The 21,513-nt window shown below is 36.8% G+C and overlaps 1 protein-coding gene across 1 annotated transcript in view; it reads right to left on the reverse strand.

The window, feature by feature from the left end:
• The window catches only part of LOC120632927 (insulin receptor-like), a 123,612-nt gene that overhangs the window by 92,311 nt on the left and 9,788 nt on the right, over window positions 1–21,513 (reverse strand). Inside the window, exon 2 of the mRNA XM_039902959.1 lies at window positions 12,245–12,387. Within this exon, the coding sequence (XP_039758893.1) occupies window positions 12,245–12,344 (100 nt within the window). The 5' untranslated portion in view covers window positions 12,345–12,387. The remainder of the gene's footprint in view (window positions 1–12,244; window positions 12,388–21,513) is intronic.

The following is a 21,513-nucleotide window of genomic DNA, read 5'->3' on the forward strand; positions in this document are numbered from 1 at the left end:
AGCTTTTGCTATATTTAATGTTTTCGATGGAGGCATAAGAAGCTTATGTTTATGGCGCTCTCTATTACAATGCTTATAATATAAATGCATGTTCTTCTAAACGAAGAGCAATGATTCATAAATGTATAACGAAGGTAGTGTAAGGACCTTTAGTTCCTTAAAATACGGTCTACAGCTTTCAGTTTGTTTCAAGCCACATATTGATCTAACACACTTTTTTTGGGCTTTGAACACGTGCTCTCGCTCTACAGAGTTGCCCCAAAAAATTACACCGTATTGGTGAATTGAGCCAACGTAAGCATTGTAGGCAACTAGTAGTGTTTCTCTATTTACTGTTTTAGAAAGCATGTAGAGGGCATATGAAAATTTTTGCAACCTAATGCAGACATGCTCAATGTGTGCCTTCCAATTGAGATCGTGGTCGATATGAATCCCTAAAAATTTAATTGAAGTAATAGCAGCGATGCTGTCGTTTCCATGTTGAGCTTTTATTACTGGCCGTCGCTTATTTTTGTTTACAAACGTCATGATTTTAGTTTTAGTATAATTTAATGTCAATCTATTTGCTGTTACCCATTCTGCAATAGTCGCCAAAGTATCATTAAATAAATAAATAAATAAATAAATAAATAAATAAATAAATATACTACGACAATACACACATCGCCATCTAGCCCCAAAGTAAGCGTAGCTTGTGTTATGGGTACTGAGATAGCTGATGAATATTTTTTTATGAATATAATACACATAAATACTTATAATATACAGATAAACACCCAGACACTGAAAAACATTCATGTTCATCACATAAACACTCTCCAGTTGTGGGAATCGAACCCACGGCCTTGGACTCGGAAAGCAGGGTCGCTGCCCACTGCGCCACTCGGCCGTCAAATATTTATACTAAGATCAGTTTTACCGTCGTCTTTAAGAATTACGTTACAACCATCGGCAAACATGAAAATAGGATGTTTAATAAAATTAGGAAAGTCATTCATGTAGATATTAAACAACAGCGGACCCAGTACGCTACCCTGAGGTACGCCCCGTTGGATGGCTTGAGAACTAGATGTGTACGCTATCTCTGATTTTGATTTTAAATTAATTCTTGTTAATCTAGTCATTTGGAACCTATTCATCAGATATGATTGAAACAAATTTAAAACGCTACCTCTAACCCGATAACTGTACATTTTATCTAGTAAAATGACATGGTCAAATGCTTTTTTCAGGTCCATGAATAAAGCACAAACTATAGCACTCTTATCGACATTAGACGTTACTTCCTGAAGGAATTTAAAGATTGCCATATTTATTGTACAGTTAGTTCTCACGGAAGCCCGTTTACTGGCTAGCAAACATATTATCATCTTTTTCAAAGTAACTATAGAGGCAGTCATATATGACTTTTTCATATATTTTTGACAATACGGGAACTAATGCAATAGGTCTGTAGTTACCCATATCTTCTTTACTTTCCTTTTTATATATGGGTTTAATAATAGTTATTTTTAATTTTTCTGGAAATTTATCATGCATTATAGGCAACTGAGAACAGAGGCAATACTAGCAGATACAAATTTTATTACTTTTGTAGAAATATCGTCGTACCCAGTACTACCGGTATTATTAAGCGACTTTATATAGCGCATTATATCGGGAGGTTCAGTCGGACCTAAGAACATAGATTTACATTTACTAGGTATTTTGAATTTTGTTCTAATAGCGGGACTTTCGGAATCAGTTTGTCCTATAAAATATGAATTAAACTCGTGCGCTATTTCAGATGGATCTGTTATTAATTTTTGCTCTACTTCTATCTTTTCAATGCTATCTTGAGGGAGCCTATTACTAGGGTTTTGTATGACTCTCCAGGTAGCTTTTGATTTGTTTGAAGATGTCTTTATGTAACCATTATTCTGTGCTTTTTGTGTTAGGAAGATAATTTTTTAAAGGCGCTTGGTAAAAATATTAAAGTTCATTCTATTCTTTTCATTTCTATTTTTCCTAAATTCCCATAATAATTGTCTTTTACGGACACAGCACTTTTTATACCTTTAGTTATCCATTTTGGTTTTTGAATAGCATTTATTTTCACTCGTATCACTGGAAAACATAGGTCATACATCAATTTGAATAAATCGAAAAATATATCAAAAGCCCTATTAGGGTCTCCTGTTCAGAAAAAGTCAAGCAATTCAAATAATTTAAAAACTTTACCATATTATCTTGACTTAAGTCACGTCTATAAACATTCCAATAGGAAATTGCACACATATTTTGAATTCGGCATTTAAGTAGCTGGCCATACTGGTCTGATAAAGCCAATCAGAATTTGATAATTTGCACTCCTACAATTATGCGCAAAATTATCAATACAAGTACCGCTTCTTAATCTTGTTGGTTTCTTCAACACCAGCTTCATATTAAAACAACTAAATAATTGCTCAAATCGAAAAGATACCGCGTTTATCTTAAGTCTATCGATGTTAAAATCCCCACAAATAACGACGGAGAATGTATGTTTTAGCCAGACAGGTTAGCCCGCTACCATCTGCATCATCACTTTTCACGGGGTAAATTGCAGTAAAGGGCTAAGTTATACTGGAATAAAAAAAAGCTGTAAGTTCCTCTCCCGTAAAAAGAGTAAGATTTTGTCCAGCGTCGTCAAAAAGCCTGTTCCCAACAGTGGGTCACTAATAAGCTGGGAATGATGATGACAACGACTATTCTGCATAAGAACTAAGTAGTCTGGAAACGCGACAAATTATTTCATTCGGAAGAAATGAATCTTAAATTCCCGGAAACAATGTTCATAATTGGGAAACTTGTTGAAACTAATAATTTGTCTGCAAAAGCTCGAGACCAAGTCAGATAGCGTTTTATTATAAAAGTTTTATTTAACAGTTTCCAACTCCAGATACCTAACCTGTGGGGAAAATTAACTTTGTTGTTTTAGTTAAATTTTATATAATTAAAGTGAATTCAAGAGATTTATGCAAGCAATTTGCCTCTTGATTAATAACCCTTTAGGTACGTTATCTTAAAAAGTTTATGCAAGTTGACGCATTATTTGCTAGTCAGTGTCAGAGTCAGACATGATCAGATTGATTTTGACGCAGCGGTGGTTGTATGTTGAAGGTCTCCGGTTCTTTTCCCGCCAGGGGCAATATGGGAATTGGTAATTTCTGAATTTTCTCTGGTTTGACCTGGTCTGGTGGGTTCATTATAACTGCCATACTCCTGAACAGGTTAGTCTTCTTTCATCTTAGACTATTGCAGATTATAATAGGTGAGATTGCAGTCAAGGGCAAACTTGTATTGGAATAAAAATAAAATAATGATCACATTTTTAACTACTGATTTTTGCATTTGCAAAAAAAATTCAACGACCAATATATTAAATATGTCTACACTGATAAGGTACGAGGGTTTTTTGTTATCCCAATATTTTAATAAACAACTAAGAAAAGCGTACTTCTAATTTTCGTTACAGGTAAAATAGTAAAGCGGATAACCGTTTTGACAGCGCTAAGCACCTGAAGAGTTGGATTAAAGTGTATTACAAGTAGAAAAACAAAATAAACAAAACATTGCCGGTGGGAACCTAGTAAGTGCTTTCGTTATATTTTTTTTCTATTGTGGTAATACGATCCGGTTACAAAGTGCGCAGTTAGGTCTCCAACGGAAATTTAATTCATGGTTCAATGTTGACACAAAGGGGGTCGTAGATGGGGTTGTTTCGGCGGCGGTCGTTGACCCCGACAGCTGGTGTGCTCGTGCACGCGATGCCGACTGGCACTAAAGGAGATAAGAACAGTGACACAAAACATTTTTAACTTTTAGCTATCTTTGATTAATGTTTTGGTTTTATACGCTAATGTTTTTGCTTGTAGATACCTACTCCTATGTGGTAAAAAAGGTCAAACTAATAGCACGATGCAACTAGATTTTTCGCTATTCCGAGGTTTTTAGGATTCTGAGCAAAGTAGTAAACGCAAACTCTGTTTTCGCATTTCCCACAGTAAAAGTCTCTACAAAAGCCTCATCAATGACTTTAATTTTATTTTGTTGTATAATTATTGGTATTCATCTAAATACCAACCTTTATCATTTAATTTATATATTACGTCATGGAAATGCGCAAAACATATTATGCTATCGACTATAATAAAACTGGTGGGAATATATAAAGATGACCCGGTGAATTTCGCATACCACCTATTTCGATACAAAATTACCAATTCAGATTTTTTCTATTTTTCAGCTGTTCCTTTGGGTTTTTAACACACCCCTGTGTGAAGCAATCTAAATACAACAACAATTATTCAAACCAGTCGAGCCGTTTAAAATTTTTGGTGAGACTGACGAATAGCAATTTATATAAATAAGAAATATAAGATTGTATTATTACGCAAACTTAAATTAAGCTAAGAAGCTAAAAATAATACTTTAAACGCAACTACAAATTATGATATTTTATTCGTACTTACTATATATACTTATAAGAACCATGAAACTCGACTGATACATCATTTGTTGCAAAATTATTAGACCTACGGACTCACAGGTTCTTTTGAAACGTAAAGACTGTTTCGCCAAGGTATTATAGCTTTCGCAGAAAATCGTATACATTTTACACCTTGAAACGTAGATAGGGATAGAACCACAAAGAAATACAATATTTTTGATGTTAAAGACCCGGTCACTTTTAGGTCACAATTGAATAGAAAATTAATCGAAATGCGAATATGTCTATAACGATCCACGAACAACTATGTTTAAAGTGTGAATCTACCGATTCTACAAAAACATAAAGTCCCGATATACGTATACAAATGAAAATGTTTTCCGTGTTTTGTATGTTTTCATTTTTTAGTGGAGCGCGCCGCAACGTTCGGCCTTGCAGAGTTTTCACGGACATTTTATTTAAACAAACGGTCATCTCTCAAAATAAATTCGTTACATAATAATTAATAGTTTTATTTTTTGTTAGCCTTCCCCGATATTTATCAGTTAGTAACTTCTGCACTTTGTAGGTGCGCAATAACATTCTCGCAGCCCAAAGGAATTGAAGTGGTGGGTCTAGAGTGGGTATTCCATTCTATAGAAACTTGAAACCAGTGCGGAGAGGTGACATTAATAAAGCTCGATATTAATACAATTCATCATACTTCAAACTACCGGAAAAAAGTGCCTGTTAATTTAATTCTTATCTGAGATAATATAGCTGCAAAAAAAGTAAAAAAAAACTGTTGTTAAGTCCCTTTTAGAAGTCCATTAAAAATTAACATCTTTTGACGTAGCTATGAGGGTATTACGTATTCATCACGACTCACGGAGAAGACTTTAAATGGTTCGGCAAAATTTGACATTATCTGGACGCGTGACGAAAATGTTGTGCCAAAGTTTACATAGTTACGACGCGTTACTATGCCTATGTGAGTACAACGCACCGCCTCGGTGACGTCAAGTAGGTATTAGTAGGTTAAGTGATGAAATACCTAACAGTATAGTTATATTCTATATTTCTATCTGCAACTATTAACAAAATGAAAAGTCACAATACACTCACTAACTGTTTTATCAAATCCAACCTCAAAGACCAAGAAAGCTGAAATATTGCAGTGGTTCATTTTATAATGTAGACGGGGAATAAGGATTTTAGAATATGCTCACATAGAAAGCGAAAATGGCGGATTTATCTTCGCGCTTTAAAGATTTCTTATTTATTTTTTTCAGGATTTTTCGTAATTCCCCCGAAAATAAAGAGCGTCGCATTCTGTAGACGAGCATATGGTACCCCGGGAGGATTACATCTTACAGGAAACAGGCCACGGTATCTTAAAAGACAGGGTTAAAATAGTCTCAGTTTAGACTTTAAGGTAGAGTAGAAAGTATTAAAATTTTTTTTTCTTTGATGGACCACGAAAACTAAAACTTATGTTAAGTAACTGAATTTCAACATAATTTTGTAATTTCTAATTTCAATAATCTTTTACTTTAGTTTTACTTCACTGGTAAGAACTCTAAATTCTAATAGGATCACAAAGTGGTCTTGCAAACCGTTATTCCGTCAATTTGTGTTTAAAGGCCTTTTTCTTCTCAGAAACAGATTGGTTTATCGAGTTAAATTCACGCTGAATAGTAAGGTGATTGGCCTTATTGCTGTAAATATTTTAGTTTTAAACGCAATTTAAATATACATCCTTTCATAACTTATTATCACACTAAAAGCCTCTTACTCGTACTTCGCTTGGTCTATAAATCCGAAAATCAATGATTTCAATAAAAAGAGGGTCAAAATATATAAGTGGTGGGTTACTAGGTCAAGTGGGGTTTTTTTTATTATCCCAATATGATGATCATTTTTACAATTGACCACGGCACGTTTGGCACGTTTAAAGTTTACGAATGCAGTTATCGCCTACTACTGTAATGAGCTCGTCTAAAATGCCATTTATGTGCCTATTTAAATAAAGAAATAACAACTACTTGACTGTGACTTTTTTCTTTATTGAAAATCACGAGATTTAAACCATTGATTTCTACTATTATTAAAGGTACACACACAAGCTACACTTATGTCCACCAATGGGCCACACTGGGCCAACGAAGTTGTCTACGGCCTTCTCAAACCCCTTCTCATTGTGAAAGGAAACCCGTGCCCTGGTAATGGGTTGATATTATAACTTTTTTTTAGGCAGTCGGGTAATAAACATTATTTTTTTAAAAAGAAAAGAAACCCCATGGTTGAGGATACACTGAAAACCATTCATTCTAACCTAAAAGCAACTTGATCGAAACGCAAGTGAACCTACATTTGTTTGTCATATCGTGTGAAAATTATTGTGAATTACTTGTTCTCTTACCGACCAGTCCTAAGTCCGACGATAAATACTGTAATATTTTTATGAATGGCGTGAAAGTGGGTCAAACGGTATCCGTTGTTTGTACTAAGAAAAGAAGAGATGTTAAAAATGTTTTTGTAGCAATTTGTTTATGAAGCTCTTGTGGTTTCATCATTTATGTAACAATAGTTTGAGAGAAATGAGTTATTGCTTGCGGGTCGCGAGCTATTTCAGGCTTCAGCATAGAATTGCGCAGTTACGTGCCTCGAGTAGGTTAATGATCGTTAAGTTACAAAAAAATATTTGTACAAAAATATATTTTCTACTATTGCGTTCAATCTAGGCGACTCTTGGAATCTTTTTACGCAAAACTAAGAGATGAATGATAAAATGTAAATAAAATCTATTTTATGATTGAATGTAGTTTTAAGCTAGTTTAACACTATCTATTTGCATGCGGTGTTTACCAAGTAGCTGAATTTTTTTTCCTTCATACTGCATATAAGCTAGTTTACATCGATATTTAAATGAAAATCTGTTGGTGGAAAAAAAAATTGGCACGTCCTTACCTACCTACTGTTTACTAAACTTTTGCACAGATTGGCAATGTTTTGTTAAGGAATTCCAATATTTCATTCAACAAACTTTGTTTTAAATTCTAACTTTTTCTCCAGATTATGTAACGATCAATTCAGCGTCTCAGTCGTGCATTTGTAATCAAACAAGCAAACAATAACAATTTCTCTTTATAATATAACAAGAGTTAATAGCTGTTGAACGCGACTTCAACCGCGTTTAATTTGGAACGGTTTAAAAATCCTGCAAGAACCCTTTATTTCCCGGGATAAAATGTATTATTCTTAGGATGCCAACTACTTGAAAAGCAAAAATTAACCTAGTAAAGCTGTACAGTATTTTTTATGCCTTCCGGATAACATTTTCTTCCCAGGATGCAAGCTACATGTGTGCAAAATTCCATCAAGATCGATCTGGCCGAAAAGACGTGCCACTAAGCGATTTAGCGTACCGGTAAGAAGTCGCCTAGAAAGGTGCATGGGTTTATTATTATAACTGCCATACCTCTAACAAGTTAGTCCGGTTCTATCTAAGACTGCATCGTGACTTACCACCAGGTGAGATTTCAGTCATGGGCCAACTTGGATTTTAAAAACGTTTTTGGTATTATCATGAAAAGTTTTCTTTGAGTCAAAAATAATAGGTAGGTAGTTCTTTTGAGTACGACGACGTTTGGACGCTAAATACAGACATACACAATACACATGTAACGTATCCAAACATACATCATTATTCGGGTATGATAGATAGCCTCCACCGTTTTTAAGGATGGGTAAAAACAAAAAAAGAATACAATTAAGATGGTGGAGACGAGTGCGGGCGAAGTAGGGGGCGCGGGGTGCGCGGCGCGGGCGCGTGTTTACATCGTGAAGTTCGATATCGGCGCACATATTACACGGTCGAATGAATTTCGGCTCTGTTCGCAAGATAACACGGGGCGCCTCCTAAACGAGGCCTCAGCTCGTCGGCGGCGAGCGGAGCGGAATTACAAACAAACAACATACTGAGTAGGTATTCCAGTTGAGTCGTTATCTAAAGGATTAAAAGGCGGCATGATACTGAGCACGCCGCGGTACGACGCATCGGGTTCAATAGCACAAGTTCAAATAAAGCGGGGGAGAAAAAATCGCGAGGTACGAGTGGCCTCACGATGGTCAGGATCAATGGCCGCGGAAGTTTTTGCGAATATCCGGAGTGTTAACGTTGTTTACGTTGCTCGCCATTCGCCGCCGCCACGCTCCGAAACCACTGCCCTTGATTGTTACATTGACCATAAAGTTGACCGCACTTCGCCGCGAGCGCCCCAAGTGCCGCATGAAGCGTATAAAACTATAACGAGCAGGGTTATATCTCACAACGGGCTTGAGACAGGCGGCTCCGCTGAACCCGCGGGCTTCAACGATATTTAAAAGCCCCGCAGTTCGATTCCAATAATTCTGGTATACCTGCAAAACTCTAATCTTCAAAAAAACGTATGAATTGAGAGCGACACAAAAATACATAGGTCCAGTATGACATGACAGGTCGCCAATGGTTGGCGATTTTCATAACACTTACGTAGGCAATTATGGGGCAAGTACAATAAGCTGAAATCTTTAAAATAAGAATTGTTACTAAACCTAAAAAGAGAAGTCCCAATTTAGAGTGTGCAATAGGGCGATCTAATGGGGCCATTTTTGTTTCTCACTTATATTATCAGATGATCTCCTAAAAAGTGTTAACTTATCCTTGTGTCTTATTTGCCGATATAACAAAAAAATTTTGATCAGCACCAGTGATGCAATGGCTGAGCAAATATGAATTAAAAACGTTAACAATTGAAAGGTCGATTGACGCTGTCACTTGCATTTCTATTGGTTCGTTCTGAAAAATAGTAACTTGTGGCAGTCTACGTTCAACTTATAAGATATTTGGTTTCCTCTCAATTATTAATAAAAGAGACGCAGATTTTTTTTCATTATTTACGTTCATTAACATCGACTTAATAAGAATTACTTCTAAGACCTTTAAAGAAAATACCTACGTATATTTTTCTTGTTAGGTGTTACAGACAGTAAATTTACCTGCTTACAAGAATTTATTTCATTTGCAGACTTCCGACATGTATGTACAGGTATTTTAATACGTACAGGTGTGGTTGTCCTTCACGTTTTAACAATAATTATTAAATTTTTGCCACAATCACGACCTGAAATTTTACTTGTGTTGTTTCATAATCTGATGGTTTGATGTCAATGAATACCTAGATGGTATCGAGTTGATTTATTGATGGATGCGATAAATGGAACTCCCCAGTGAAGTACGGTAAAGGAGCACAGACATGTTTTGTTTTTGACGAATCTAACGACAGTGGTAAGAGGTTTGAACTAGAAGTTCCCTCATTAGCTGTTTATTACATTAGTTTTAAGATTTCACCTAAACAAATTAACATGCATAAATTGTAAGTCAAATATAAGCTTATAAAAAGGGATTTTTTATATCCAAGCAGTGCATGTTAGATGCAAGGAAAACATTGCATTGTCAATAGAAAAAATTGCTCTCAATAAGAATGTAACATAACCTATAGCAGTTGTTTGTGTAAAACAATATTTATAGCAAGGTCGTTATCGCGTATCCGGTTTTGGTAAAGATAAAACGCAGAAGGTATTTCTGTGTTCTTAACACTCTTGCTATTATAGTGTAAGTATATGTATAATATAAAAACAAATCTTTAAAAAAGTATCTAGTTGAGACCTGCGTACGTTCTATTAACTTTAAATACTTGTAAACATTTTTTTTATATGAATTTTTCATAGAGCGCAAGTTTATTATATTATGATTGCTTATTAAATGTCGTATTTCAAGATTAAAAATACAAAATTTGTTGGGCATAGCTATCATAGGTATATTATTCATTTAAATTGTAATTCCAAGTCACTACAAAACTGGTCTGGAAGCAAACGTCTCCTCGTTTTGTACGGATAAGAGAACGTCATGTTTTGGCAACCACATACAATTTAAACAGATTAACGAACTTTGAACTCCATTATGGGCGTAGAATTAGAAAACTGGAGTTTAATAGACCGCAGGATATCAATGGCGGTTGAAAAACGGTTGCTTGAATTTTGCGCCTTTTACATTTCAACGCGTCACACATTATTTTGTGATGTGTAGGCGACAATATTATTCATAGAGTAATTAACAAGCCGTCAACATTACGTGGATATACTTAAAATAGAATGGGGGCACATGAGTAGGGGAAGGGAGCAAAAAGGTAGGAGCGGAGACTGGCACGAATGTACTAAAGGCTGACAGATGTGGCAGATGCTCTGACTACCGAAAACAAATGGCCAACCACCCCAAGTCCCCAATTAACATTACATTGATACGTATAGAGAAGATTTATTTGAGATTTTATTCCAGTGTCAGAATTTTGAACGATCGGCGATGACTTTACGTGGATGTTTAGGAATAAATAAATATAAATAGAGTTCCTTGGTGTACAAATAAGTAAAATTGAAGTGTCCATGATTTCTAAGATACTACCACTTTTTATACTCATATGATAAAAAAATTATTAATGTTGGAAAAGAGTCACTACAAGCCGAGAGACTAGACATTTTTCAATTCTGTTTAAAAAGTAATTTAAGTATTCTTGAAATGAATGAATTTAGAATTTGAAACCATAACCAAAGAAAACGTTCTTCTACATTTTTGTCCGGAAGTCTATTTTGACACGACTTTTGCATGAGTAGAGGACAAAAGTAACTTCATTCTACTTTTTATTTCGTAACTGATGATAAGATCTATGAGTAAAAAAATGTTATTGTAAACAACTCATCTACCTACAGCACTGACGCTGAAAATGGGCATGTATACTCTGCGCACCATGTATGCCCAGGCAAGCTTAATAGAAATCATAAACAAAAGAGATGACGCAAAAAAGTTAGATCACGTCATTGGACGAAATTGATCATCCCACTTCAGAATTTGAATAAAACTACCCTCTGCCTTCAAAAAAGGAGTACAATCCAAAGAAGTCTAAAGAAGATGTTCTTAATATAAGTCACATCTTAGGAACAGATACATCTTAAGACTGGTTTAGTTTTGAGATAAGATCTACCAAAGTTTGATTTTTCGCCTTACTGAGAATCAAAAAGGAAACTGCAAACCAAGTTGTATTCCAAAAAAAATCTAGTGAACACTGGAACATAACAAAATTTTCTTCCACGTCTGAAACTGTAATTATCCCACGCCGTTTTAATTAAATGTACATTCCATTCCGTGGCGATGTTTACATTTTGTGTTATTTACAACATCTAAATTAAAATTTAAGTAACTGGAATAGTTAATTTTACCATAACATTAACAAATAAAAATCGTGTCTTACTTAAATTATTACAGAAAAGTTAAATTATCTGTAAAATTTCATTAAACTGATATTTGGCTTGGTAACACAATCTGATTTAATAATGCAAAGACTCGTTAGTTGTCGTGTTTCACACCTCCATATGACATAAAAAATATTTAAAAGTAATATAGAAACACTTGTGGCCAATGGCAAAAAAGGGAACTAGGATAGAAAACAAACATGCCGCTAAGCGATTTAGTGTTCCGGTGCGGTGTCGCGTTAAAACCGATTACGGGTATGACTACCATATTCCCAAACAGGTACACCCGCTACCATCTGAGACTGCATCATAACTTACCAGATAAGATTGCAGTCAAGGGCTAACTTGTATTGGAATAAAAAAAAAAGTCCCCGAAAGTGAAGCTGAAAATCCAAGCACTAGGCTATCCCCGCTTACCATACAGCATTAATACAACAGTGTACTCACTGCCAGGGGCCAGCATGTCCACAGCCCCCGCATGGTCGCAAGCCAGCAGCAGCGCACACGCCACCGCCGGCCACGCGACCCAGCCGCACGCGCGCCGCATCACGCCGCGCCGAGCCGGCCCGGCCCGCTCCGCATGACCAGAGCTGCGGGCGAAAGATCATTGGATAGAAGCAGGCGTTACTTTGCGGAAATCCATGATATATTATGAAAATTAAGCTTAATTTGCAATATTCCGCGAAAAGCAGGAGAATCTGTATGGTGTAATTTACAATTTCTTCTATCCACACCAAACAGATCTTAATAATTGTTAAGTACAACAAGTAGGTACTTAACAAATATTCTTTGTAAAGTCAACATCTGAGGATGCTCCGGTATCGGAGAGAAACGTGTGTAGAGGCATTACCGACGATTTGTTTAGTGCGGAGTATAAGGATTTTCGCGGAGTATAGCAAATTAAGCTTCATTTTCATAATACGAAAGATCATTGTTAATTAATTAACCACAACGGATTAAGAAAATACAGAAATCGTGTACACGACTAATATTGAAGCATTTCAACGGTTATTATTTTACTCGTACCTCTAATGTTCTAAACGTTTACCATAAAAAGATCACGAGTAGGTACTGGCGAGAGCTTTCCGAGAGGATAGTAATATTGAAGCATCAAAAACCACTCCACTTTAGAATGGTTTCTCGAACAAACGGTTCGTCATTTCATACAATTTAGCAGTAAGAGTAATTATTTTGCTCGTACCTCTAATGTTGTAAACCTTAACTAAATAGGAAAAAGTTTGCGAGCAAGTAACGTTCCACGAGTGTAAAGTGAGACGTGCGCGGGGCGTTTTGACTGTTTTGGATACAATACACTGCAAAAAATAATGGCTAAATGAGGATTCTGTATGTTCTTAATTCAATGGTTACCTATATCCTATAAGTAACCAATGAATGGAGGTACCTTGTTGAGTCCAAACTATTTCAAGGTAGTCTTATGCCTGCTTTCATATTTTTTATTTATTTTTTAAATTGCAAATTATATATAAAATATTATTTCCCGCGAAACGGAAACTAGTCAGGTGCTGCGGCTACATTCGTGACGTCATACGCAAATTAGAGCTATATATATATATATATATATAAATTGCAGAATAGGAGCAGCTACTGCAGCTTTTGGCAAGCTGAGAGACAAGGTGTTCCGTTCACATGACATAAAACTATCTACCAAGGTGAGCGTCTACATGGCAGTGGTGCATCCAAATCTCTTGTATGGCTCTGAGACCTGGTGTCTTTACCGTAAACACATCCGCACTCTGGACAGATTTCACATCAGATGTCTTCGAGATATAATGAATATTCACTGGTCGGATCGTGTTCGCAATACAGAAATATTAAGGCGAGCAAATGTCTGGGGTATCGAGGCATACTTGATGAGGCGGCAGCTACGGTGGTGTGGGCATGTCTCACGGATGTCTGACGAAAGAGTTGCAAAGCGCATCTTCTACTCTGAACTGCAAGATGGCAAGCGGAAACAAGGCGGCCAGCTTCTGCGGTACAAAGATGTGCTGAAGCGTCATATGAAGCAATGTTCCATAGTTCCGGCAAGATGGGAGACCTTTACAAAAGACCGCTCACATTGGCGGCGCTTAGTAAACACGAACGTGACGAAGTTTGAGTGGAGGCGACTTAAGGCGCTTGATGCTAAACGCGATGAGCTAAAGGCCCGACAACCAGCGGCCTTATCATATAACTACATTGCCGGTGTGTTGACGTGTAGCGAATGCAGCCGCACGTTTAGCACAAAATCAGGTTATGCGAGTCATCTAAGGGCTCACCAGCGGCGCTCTCAGCCGGAATCTGAAACAGTCGCTGTGACCGAATACGGTTAGGATTGATTGATGCCTGCTTTCATATTTTTTATTTATTTTTTAAATTGCAAATTATATATAAAATATTATTTCCCGCGAAACGGAAACTAGTCAGGTGCTGCGGCCACATTCGTGACGTCATACGCAAATTAGAGCTATATATATATATATATATATATATATATATGCCAAGTTCTTGTTACATAATAGCTAAAGAATATTGAAAACACAAAACTGAACAACTGATAGTTTGTAGTCTCAAAATACTTGATATATAATGCGATTAAGAAGTGCAGTGATTTTGGAAGTTCATGTGGTACAAACAATCAACGTCACTTCTAATATAACTATATTAGAAGTGACGTTGATGAATTCCTAAACGACAAGGCTGCTTGGAAGCAGGCCACTCCGCTCCCATCTCTCACAAAACAGAAAAATTCTAAAGATTGTTAAACTTTAAAATGATGTTGGAAAAGAGCAATCTCCTGAGTTTCTTGCCGGCTCTTCTCAGTGGAATCTGCCTTCCGAACCGGTGTAGAGTCACTACAAACAGACTTGACGTTTCATAAGTGCTTATTAATTAGACCTACTTATTAATCTACTTGAAATAAATGAATTTTGAATTTTGAATTTTTTTTGACGTGTCATGAACGATCGCTAGATTTTGAAGTTCTTTTTGTAAATTATAAATACAAGTCTCACTAAGGATATATTTTCATTATATATGAATCATAATCAAAATTTTAACTTGCCTTATTTAAAAGCAAACAATATTTTTATTCCCTTTTAGTGCGCAAAGAAAATTAAGTATATTAATTAAAAGTATAAAACAAATACATTTTCTGAATGTATTTATTCATAAAACTAAATAATAAAAAATAATGGTAAGATTGTTTACAGACAAGAAAATAAGCTATGACCAGAGCTGCAATAAAAACATAAATGTTACACTGTGGGTTGTACGTACTATATGTTTCGAACTTTCATTTTACCGTAACAATCTTTTTATAGCGTCATAAAAATAGTAAAAAAAAAACATCTTTTGTGAAATAAATTAAAACTTATAATTTTTACAGCACATTTTATAATCACTAGCTGACCCGTGCGACTTCGTTGCACCAAATCGGTTATTACCGGAAAACACGAATAAAATGACATTTTCTAAAAATGAATCCTAGCTAGATCGATTTATCGCCCCCGAAACCCCCTGTATACTAAATTTAATGAAAATCATTGGAGCCGATTTCGTGATTCCAATTATATATATATACAAGAATTGCTCGTTTAAAGATATAAGATAAGATATACAAATAAACGATATTAGAAGTTGTAAGTGAACAAAGCCGCGGGTAACCACTAAGTCATAATAAACATTCATTAACATTGGCGGTTCGCAAAGCCCACAAAGAGCATGAAGGCACCGGTAATTAGCGTGGGAGCCCCGCGCAATTCTCACGACAGACCTGCTGGGGCTTATTAGGTATGCTGTAAGATTTTTTGACATAAAGCTTCTCGTGGGAGGCTAAAGCCGCGTTAGTTACCACCCTACTGACCGATTACCACCGATACCAACCGATTAGGGGTGTGCCTCTTTAAGTTGGAGTCTTAGTTTAAATGTGCTAAACAAGGGGTTTTCAACGCATTGTATCTTTGAAATGGTGACATATTTGTGCTTCGAAAAAATATATTATATTTTTAAGACCTTAAATTAGTTCAACTCGCGGGTCAAAATACGATTTAAGTACTTTTGTTTTATAAAAAAATAATATTTCAAAGCAGTGTATCTCCTTAAAGAAAAGTAGGATTCACTCCGAAAATACTAAGCATGACAAGTTAAATGTAACATGTGAGGGGGTGCAGAGAGCGCCAACCCCTCAAATTTGAGCTATGACAGCACGTTAAGGTTACCGCGTTCTTTTCTTAGTTAAGTTAACGATTATGATTACGGTTTTAATAGTTCAATGAGATTGCAGTCAAGGGCTAACTTAAACTTAGCTTTAAAAAAAAATCTGGCAGTGGCTTGAGTTGAGAAAAAAAAATATTTCGCGAATGGGCTCGACGATAGATCAAGTCTGCTTTGAGTTTAGCTGGCATTTGCTTTGCTAGGCCAGATGGGTCGTCAAATACCCATGTATTTACGGTTAAATAAATTAAACATTAATAAGTAGACGTGAAATAAAAACACATATGCTTAATTATTATTCTCTGGTACGTGTTTAGGAATAAAAATATTCCGTACTAGAGAATAATAAGTAAGAAGGCATAAAAAATATTCCTAAATACGTACCAGAGTCACTCCCGAAGATAAATATTAAAGCGGTATCACATTACACTGATACTCTGTCATAATATATCTGAAGGACGGCCTTCGTCATACATATTATATGAAGAGGCTAAGTGCATATTTGGCTGTCGCGATGCCGGCCGTGGCTTAGGAGTTCTGGCTGCTCTAAGTGATGCACTTACAGGTACGATCCCTAACCATTTTATATGAGATTACAAGACGCCTGTCTTCTCCAGTTCTCTCAGTATTACGAATGTAGGCATTTAACCATTTTCCACAAAACGTACATAGCTCCGTTCAACAATTCCGTTCTAAAGCACAAAACCACACTAATGTGAATCCGGCCCGAATCACACTTTTAAGAGCTTTTTCACACAATCGTTTAGCGAGAATGATGAAGTTAGAAAATCGAAAAACTTTTATCTGATTTTTCAAGCAGTTCTCGAGCCTTGATATGGTCACGGTGAGTCCCGTTGGTCTATCTAGTTCGCGAGGTTCTAAATACACCTAATTGTCGATACGGTGTACGAAGGCTTTGACTAAAATTGAAGCATGGAAAAGTCAGCCTTAGATCGTGTAAATCAAAGAAAAATTTTATCGTATTTTCCAAACAGTCGTAAAGCCTTGAGTCAGATCGGATTTACATTTTTGTATTGTTACGGGGTGCATTAAAAGTTCATTAACTCATATTTTATAAAATTGTGCGCATACGCATCATCACCGTAGAAATCGGTAGGGGTATGGGTTTAATATAACTGTTATATTTACCCCTAACATGTTAACCCACGGCGAATCTTAAACTGTGTCATCATTTGCCGCAAAAGTGAGGTTGCAGTCAAGGGATAACTTTTAGTGGAATAAAGATAAAAACATTTACTCTTTATTCTGAAACCCATCGTACAGAACGTCACTAATATCGATCAAGCATTTATTGATCTTATGGAAACTGTCAATCGAATTAGCTTAGTTTCATAATTCAGGTTTCGGATGATCTCAGTGCCTGAATAACCTATTTAACGCCAAAAATTGCAATCAAGAGTACACGAAAAAAATCTATTAAAACGTAAACATTCAGAGCTACAAAAACAAACCAATTTTATTGCATTTTGCGAAGTCTTCGAGCCTTGAGTTTAAAATTCGCAGAACTGGCCATTTGCAATCAAAACCAGCAGGCAATGACTGGAGGTTTTGAGGAAATTCGTCTACAATATTGACTAGATTATTCTACGACTGACTACCGGAGGGTCGTGTTGTTGGTTTATGGGTACGCGTTTGTTGGTTCATTAGTCACCTTGTAAATAGCCTTTTTAATAGTTAGCGGCTGGATGAGAAGGCGAACGGCCGTGTGTGGTGACGCGCTTTTGAAATACCTAAGTTTAGCAGTTGATGCCGTAGGTGAAGGAGTTACAGGAGGAGTGGATAAAAAGATAGACAAGTCAGACTGACGGACAGTAAGACAGACAGCCGGCTAAAGGGTCCAAATGGCAACCATCAACAAAAAATAAAAAAAGGCTTTCCAGCGGACCAAGTTTGATTAATGACCTAGTAGCTGACGAGCTAGACTGAGACTATACTATACAAAAATATGTACAAATCAAACTAACTAACTAAAGGTACTTTGGTAGTACAAGTAAGTTGAATATGGTACCCGGACATAAGCCTATGCAAATTACACTGCGGCGGTAAAACGGGGCACCTAGTGTATGGCGATGGCGCCTTCTGTATCGTGACTGTGTCTCATTATTGTACTTCGTAGTAGCAGTTGTACAATATGATGCACAGACAGCCTTAAAAAAATTTAGTAATAATAACCATGATGACTAATTTTGAAAAGCTATTGTGATGTATCTACTATATCCAAAAAAAAACTTATTTTTGCGAAAATTAAAGGTTTTGTTGACATAAATTACAAATAATATAAAAAATAAATATTGCCAAAATAATATTAAAAAAAAGTATTAACTTGAGCGCGTTTGTTATCGAAAAGCACCATTTGGTCAAGTAAAACTGATGATGAAGACCATAATATTTGACATAAATATTTTCTACAACATTTTTAAGTGGGTGCCAAATAAAATGTAGAAAACTACAAGTACTTTCCTTGCTTCTATATATAAAGGAATACGAAGTATATGATCTATACATAGTCACTTTTTACAAAGTCAGTTTTTGTTGTCAAAGAATTTATTTTTGTGATTCTTTTTTACTGTCATCAAGACAATTGACTGAACAATCTAATAGCTAAAACTCATGGAAAATGGAATATTATCGCAAACTTCGCAGGGAATGCAATGGACACTTCCTACGAACTGCGTAGGTGTTAAGCCTCATATGCCTGTAATTACACCGGCACACAGCAAAGCTACTCGGCGGCACAAAAAGCTCTACTAATTTTACTAAATAACTGAACAATCAAAATGGTACCAACTTATTGGTGCCGAAGAGCACTGCGAGCGGGCGCATGTGGTAACCTTGTTTTGCCGACAATAGGATTTAACTGAATACAACAACGATTTGTTTATTCGACCTGTCTACTTTTCAGTTGCAACTTAGTCAGCGCATATAATCCATTTTTCAGCTGCACCGAGTGTATACTCCAGTAGAATAGAGATAGAAACAAATATAAAATTTTATGTCTATCCAACGGTTGCCCGCGGCTTCGTAAGCGGTTTTTTGGTATTTCACGAATCCTGCGGAAACCGTACATTTTCCCGGGATAAAAAGCAGCCTATGTATTAATCCAGGGTATAATCTCCATTCCAAAATTAAGTCAAATTGGTTCAGTAGTTTTGCGTGAAAGAGTAACAATCATCCATCCATCCATGCAAACTTTCACATTTATAATATTAGCAGGATTTTTCATCATTCTCAGTCAATTAAATAAATGCCCAGATTCAGCAAGAGAGATTGGGCAAGTCCTCTCTTAGAAAAGTATTTTAGAAGCTAAACACAGAATACTGCTCTAATGCGGCGGGCTGTAACAATTATTTAATATCACACGTTATTGAAACGGTGATGATAACCCAATGGGTAGGACTTCGACTTCACTTGCGGGGGGCCGAGTTTGAATCCCGGCACGCAACTTTAATTTGTCCAAGTTATGTGCGTTTTAAGTAAATAAAATATCACTTGCTTCAACGGTTAAGGAAAACATCGTGGGGAAACCTGCATGCCTGAAAGATCTCCATTTTGTTCTCAAAACTGTGTGGAGTCCACCAATCCACACTGGACCAGACTGCTGGACTACGGCATTAACCTGTTCTTATTGTGGAAGTTCCCTGTGGTGGGGCGGTAATGGGTTGATATGACGATGATGTTTAAGACCTAGAGATACTCTAAGCGTAGCTCTTGCGATCAACCGATGAGTGACTCTGGGCCCTGTTACGAGATCCATAGTCAGCGCGACAGTGACGTTTCAGAACTCTAAGTCACCACTGGCAACACGCACTGTTCGAAGACTTTGTCTTCTGGCATACATCGACGCATGTAATCAATGGTAAGTACGCTCACACAATACCTATCTAGTATGTACCTACGTGTTCTGTTTACAAATGTAACGTCACCGTGACGCTGGCGACCACGGCGCCGAACTGACGCGGACGCGATAGGTACGTTGCGCTTATCAAACTAGATTTTTGTAACCCACTAGATAACGTGTTAAGGTATTCTGTACACAACTGTTAAGTAAAGACTTCGTTCTTCCTTTCGGGGGAAAGAGTTCGATCTACTTTTTGGCGCTACGTGCGTTTTTAGCAATTTAAAATCACTTGCTTTATATGTGGTGGGAAACAGTCTTTGGAGACTTGCATGCCCGGATGCCTGAGAGGTCTCCATAATCTTCACAGAGACATGTGAAGTCTACTTATCTGCACAAATACACCGCAGTGGAGGAGGATTAATATTGTCTCGTAAATCAGTGGGTAATTCATTAATAAGGCGAGGAACTAGGTAAACGTTCGTGCGCTCGCCATACCTATTGAACGCGCCCGAAGTGCATAACCGGCCTCGACTGACGGCCCGCGTGCATACTGGATGTTGTACTTTGTTCCAGTATATGTTATTGAAAAAGTTTTCTTTTAAAATTGAATATTTCAACTGTACATGCACTGGTAAAACTTTACACTGTTAAAAAAGTTCAGCTTCGGAATAGTCACTATGGTTATTGTTAAGGATAAGTTTTAAAATTGTTTTAAAGTTGGGATGGCTCTGCCGAATACCAGTTCGATCTATTTCACCAGGTTGATGCCACTTTTGCTCTGCCAAATTCCAGTTCGATCTATTTCACCGGGTTGATCGCCGAGCTTAATTGCTGACGAATTACTAACACTCAAAACTGTTAGGTTAGAAGTAGCGACGCAATGCGGCATATTAAACGGTATTTGAGGGATGATACTTTGTTAGGAATAATCACAAAACCCACCATTTGGTTAATCTTTTACCGTTATAACATAGGACAGCATAAGGCAACGGTGGCATCCTTATTTGGTTGATTGATGAGCAATAAACTTACACGAAACGTTTTACTTCCGCATTGAACCGCTAAGTTTAGACGCCCTTCCGCCGTCCGTATTCCCTACCAAGTACGACTTGTGTCCCTTTAAAGCAAAAAGTTCGTTTTAGAGGTTGTCAAATCCCTACCTAGACTTCATTAGTTATTTCCATCAGTGCTGATATGCAGTCAAGCTCAATCAAGCACCTATCTTCGTCATCATTGCAATTGATAAATGATCGCACCTGGAAATGATTCTATCTACACGTACTATGTGTGCAGCGACTCCCTGCTACTCGCTTGATATTGTCTGTTGAACCTAGTGGAAAACCTGAGAACCTTGGGACCCCAACCTCCATCGCTCCTCAATGCTTCATGCCTCACCCAAATCTCTCCGCAACTTGTTTAGTATCTCGGTAACTTTGATTATGTTACAGATGTCCTCGTTTTTGAGTGTGTTACGTAGAGATACTCCGAGAACAGCCTCCTCACTGCCCGCTAAGTTACTGTCAGCCATTTAACGAGCCCCTTAGTGACCGTGGTACACTACCAAACGTCAACACTGACAGCATGCACTGGTCGAAGTTTTTGGCCTTCAGAAACTAAGGGATTTTGGAGAAAAAGATGTCACGAA

This window comes from Pararge aegeria, chromosome 2 (genome assembly GCF_905163445.1).
Source record: "Pararge aegeria chromosome 2, ilParAegt1.1, whole genome shotgun sequence".
Classification (NCBI taxonomy): domain Eukaryota; kingdom Metazoa; phylum Arthropoda; class Insecta; order Lepidoptera; family Nymphalidae; genus Pararge; species Pararge aegeria.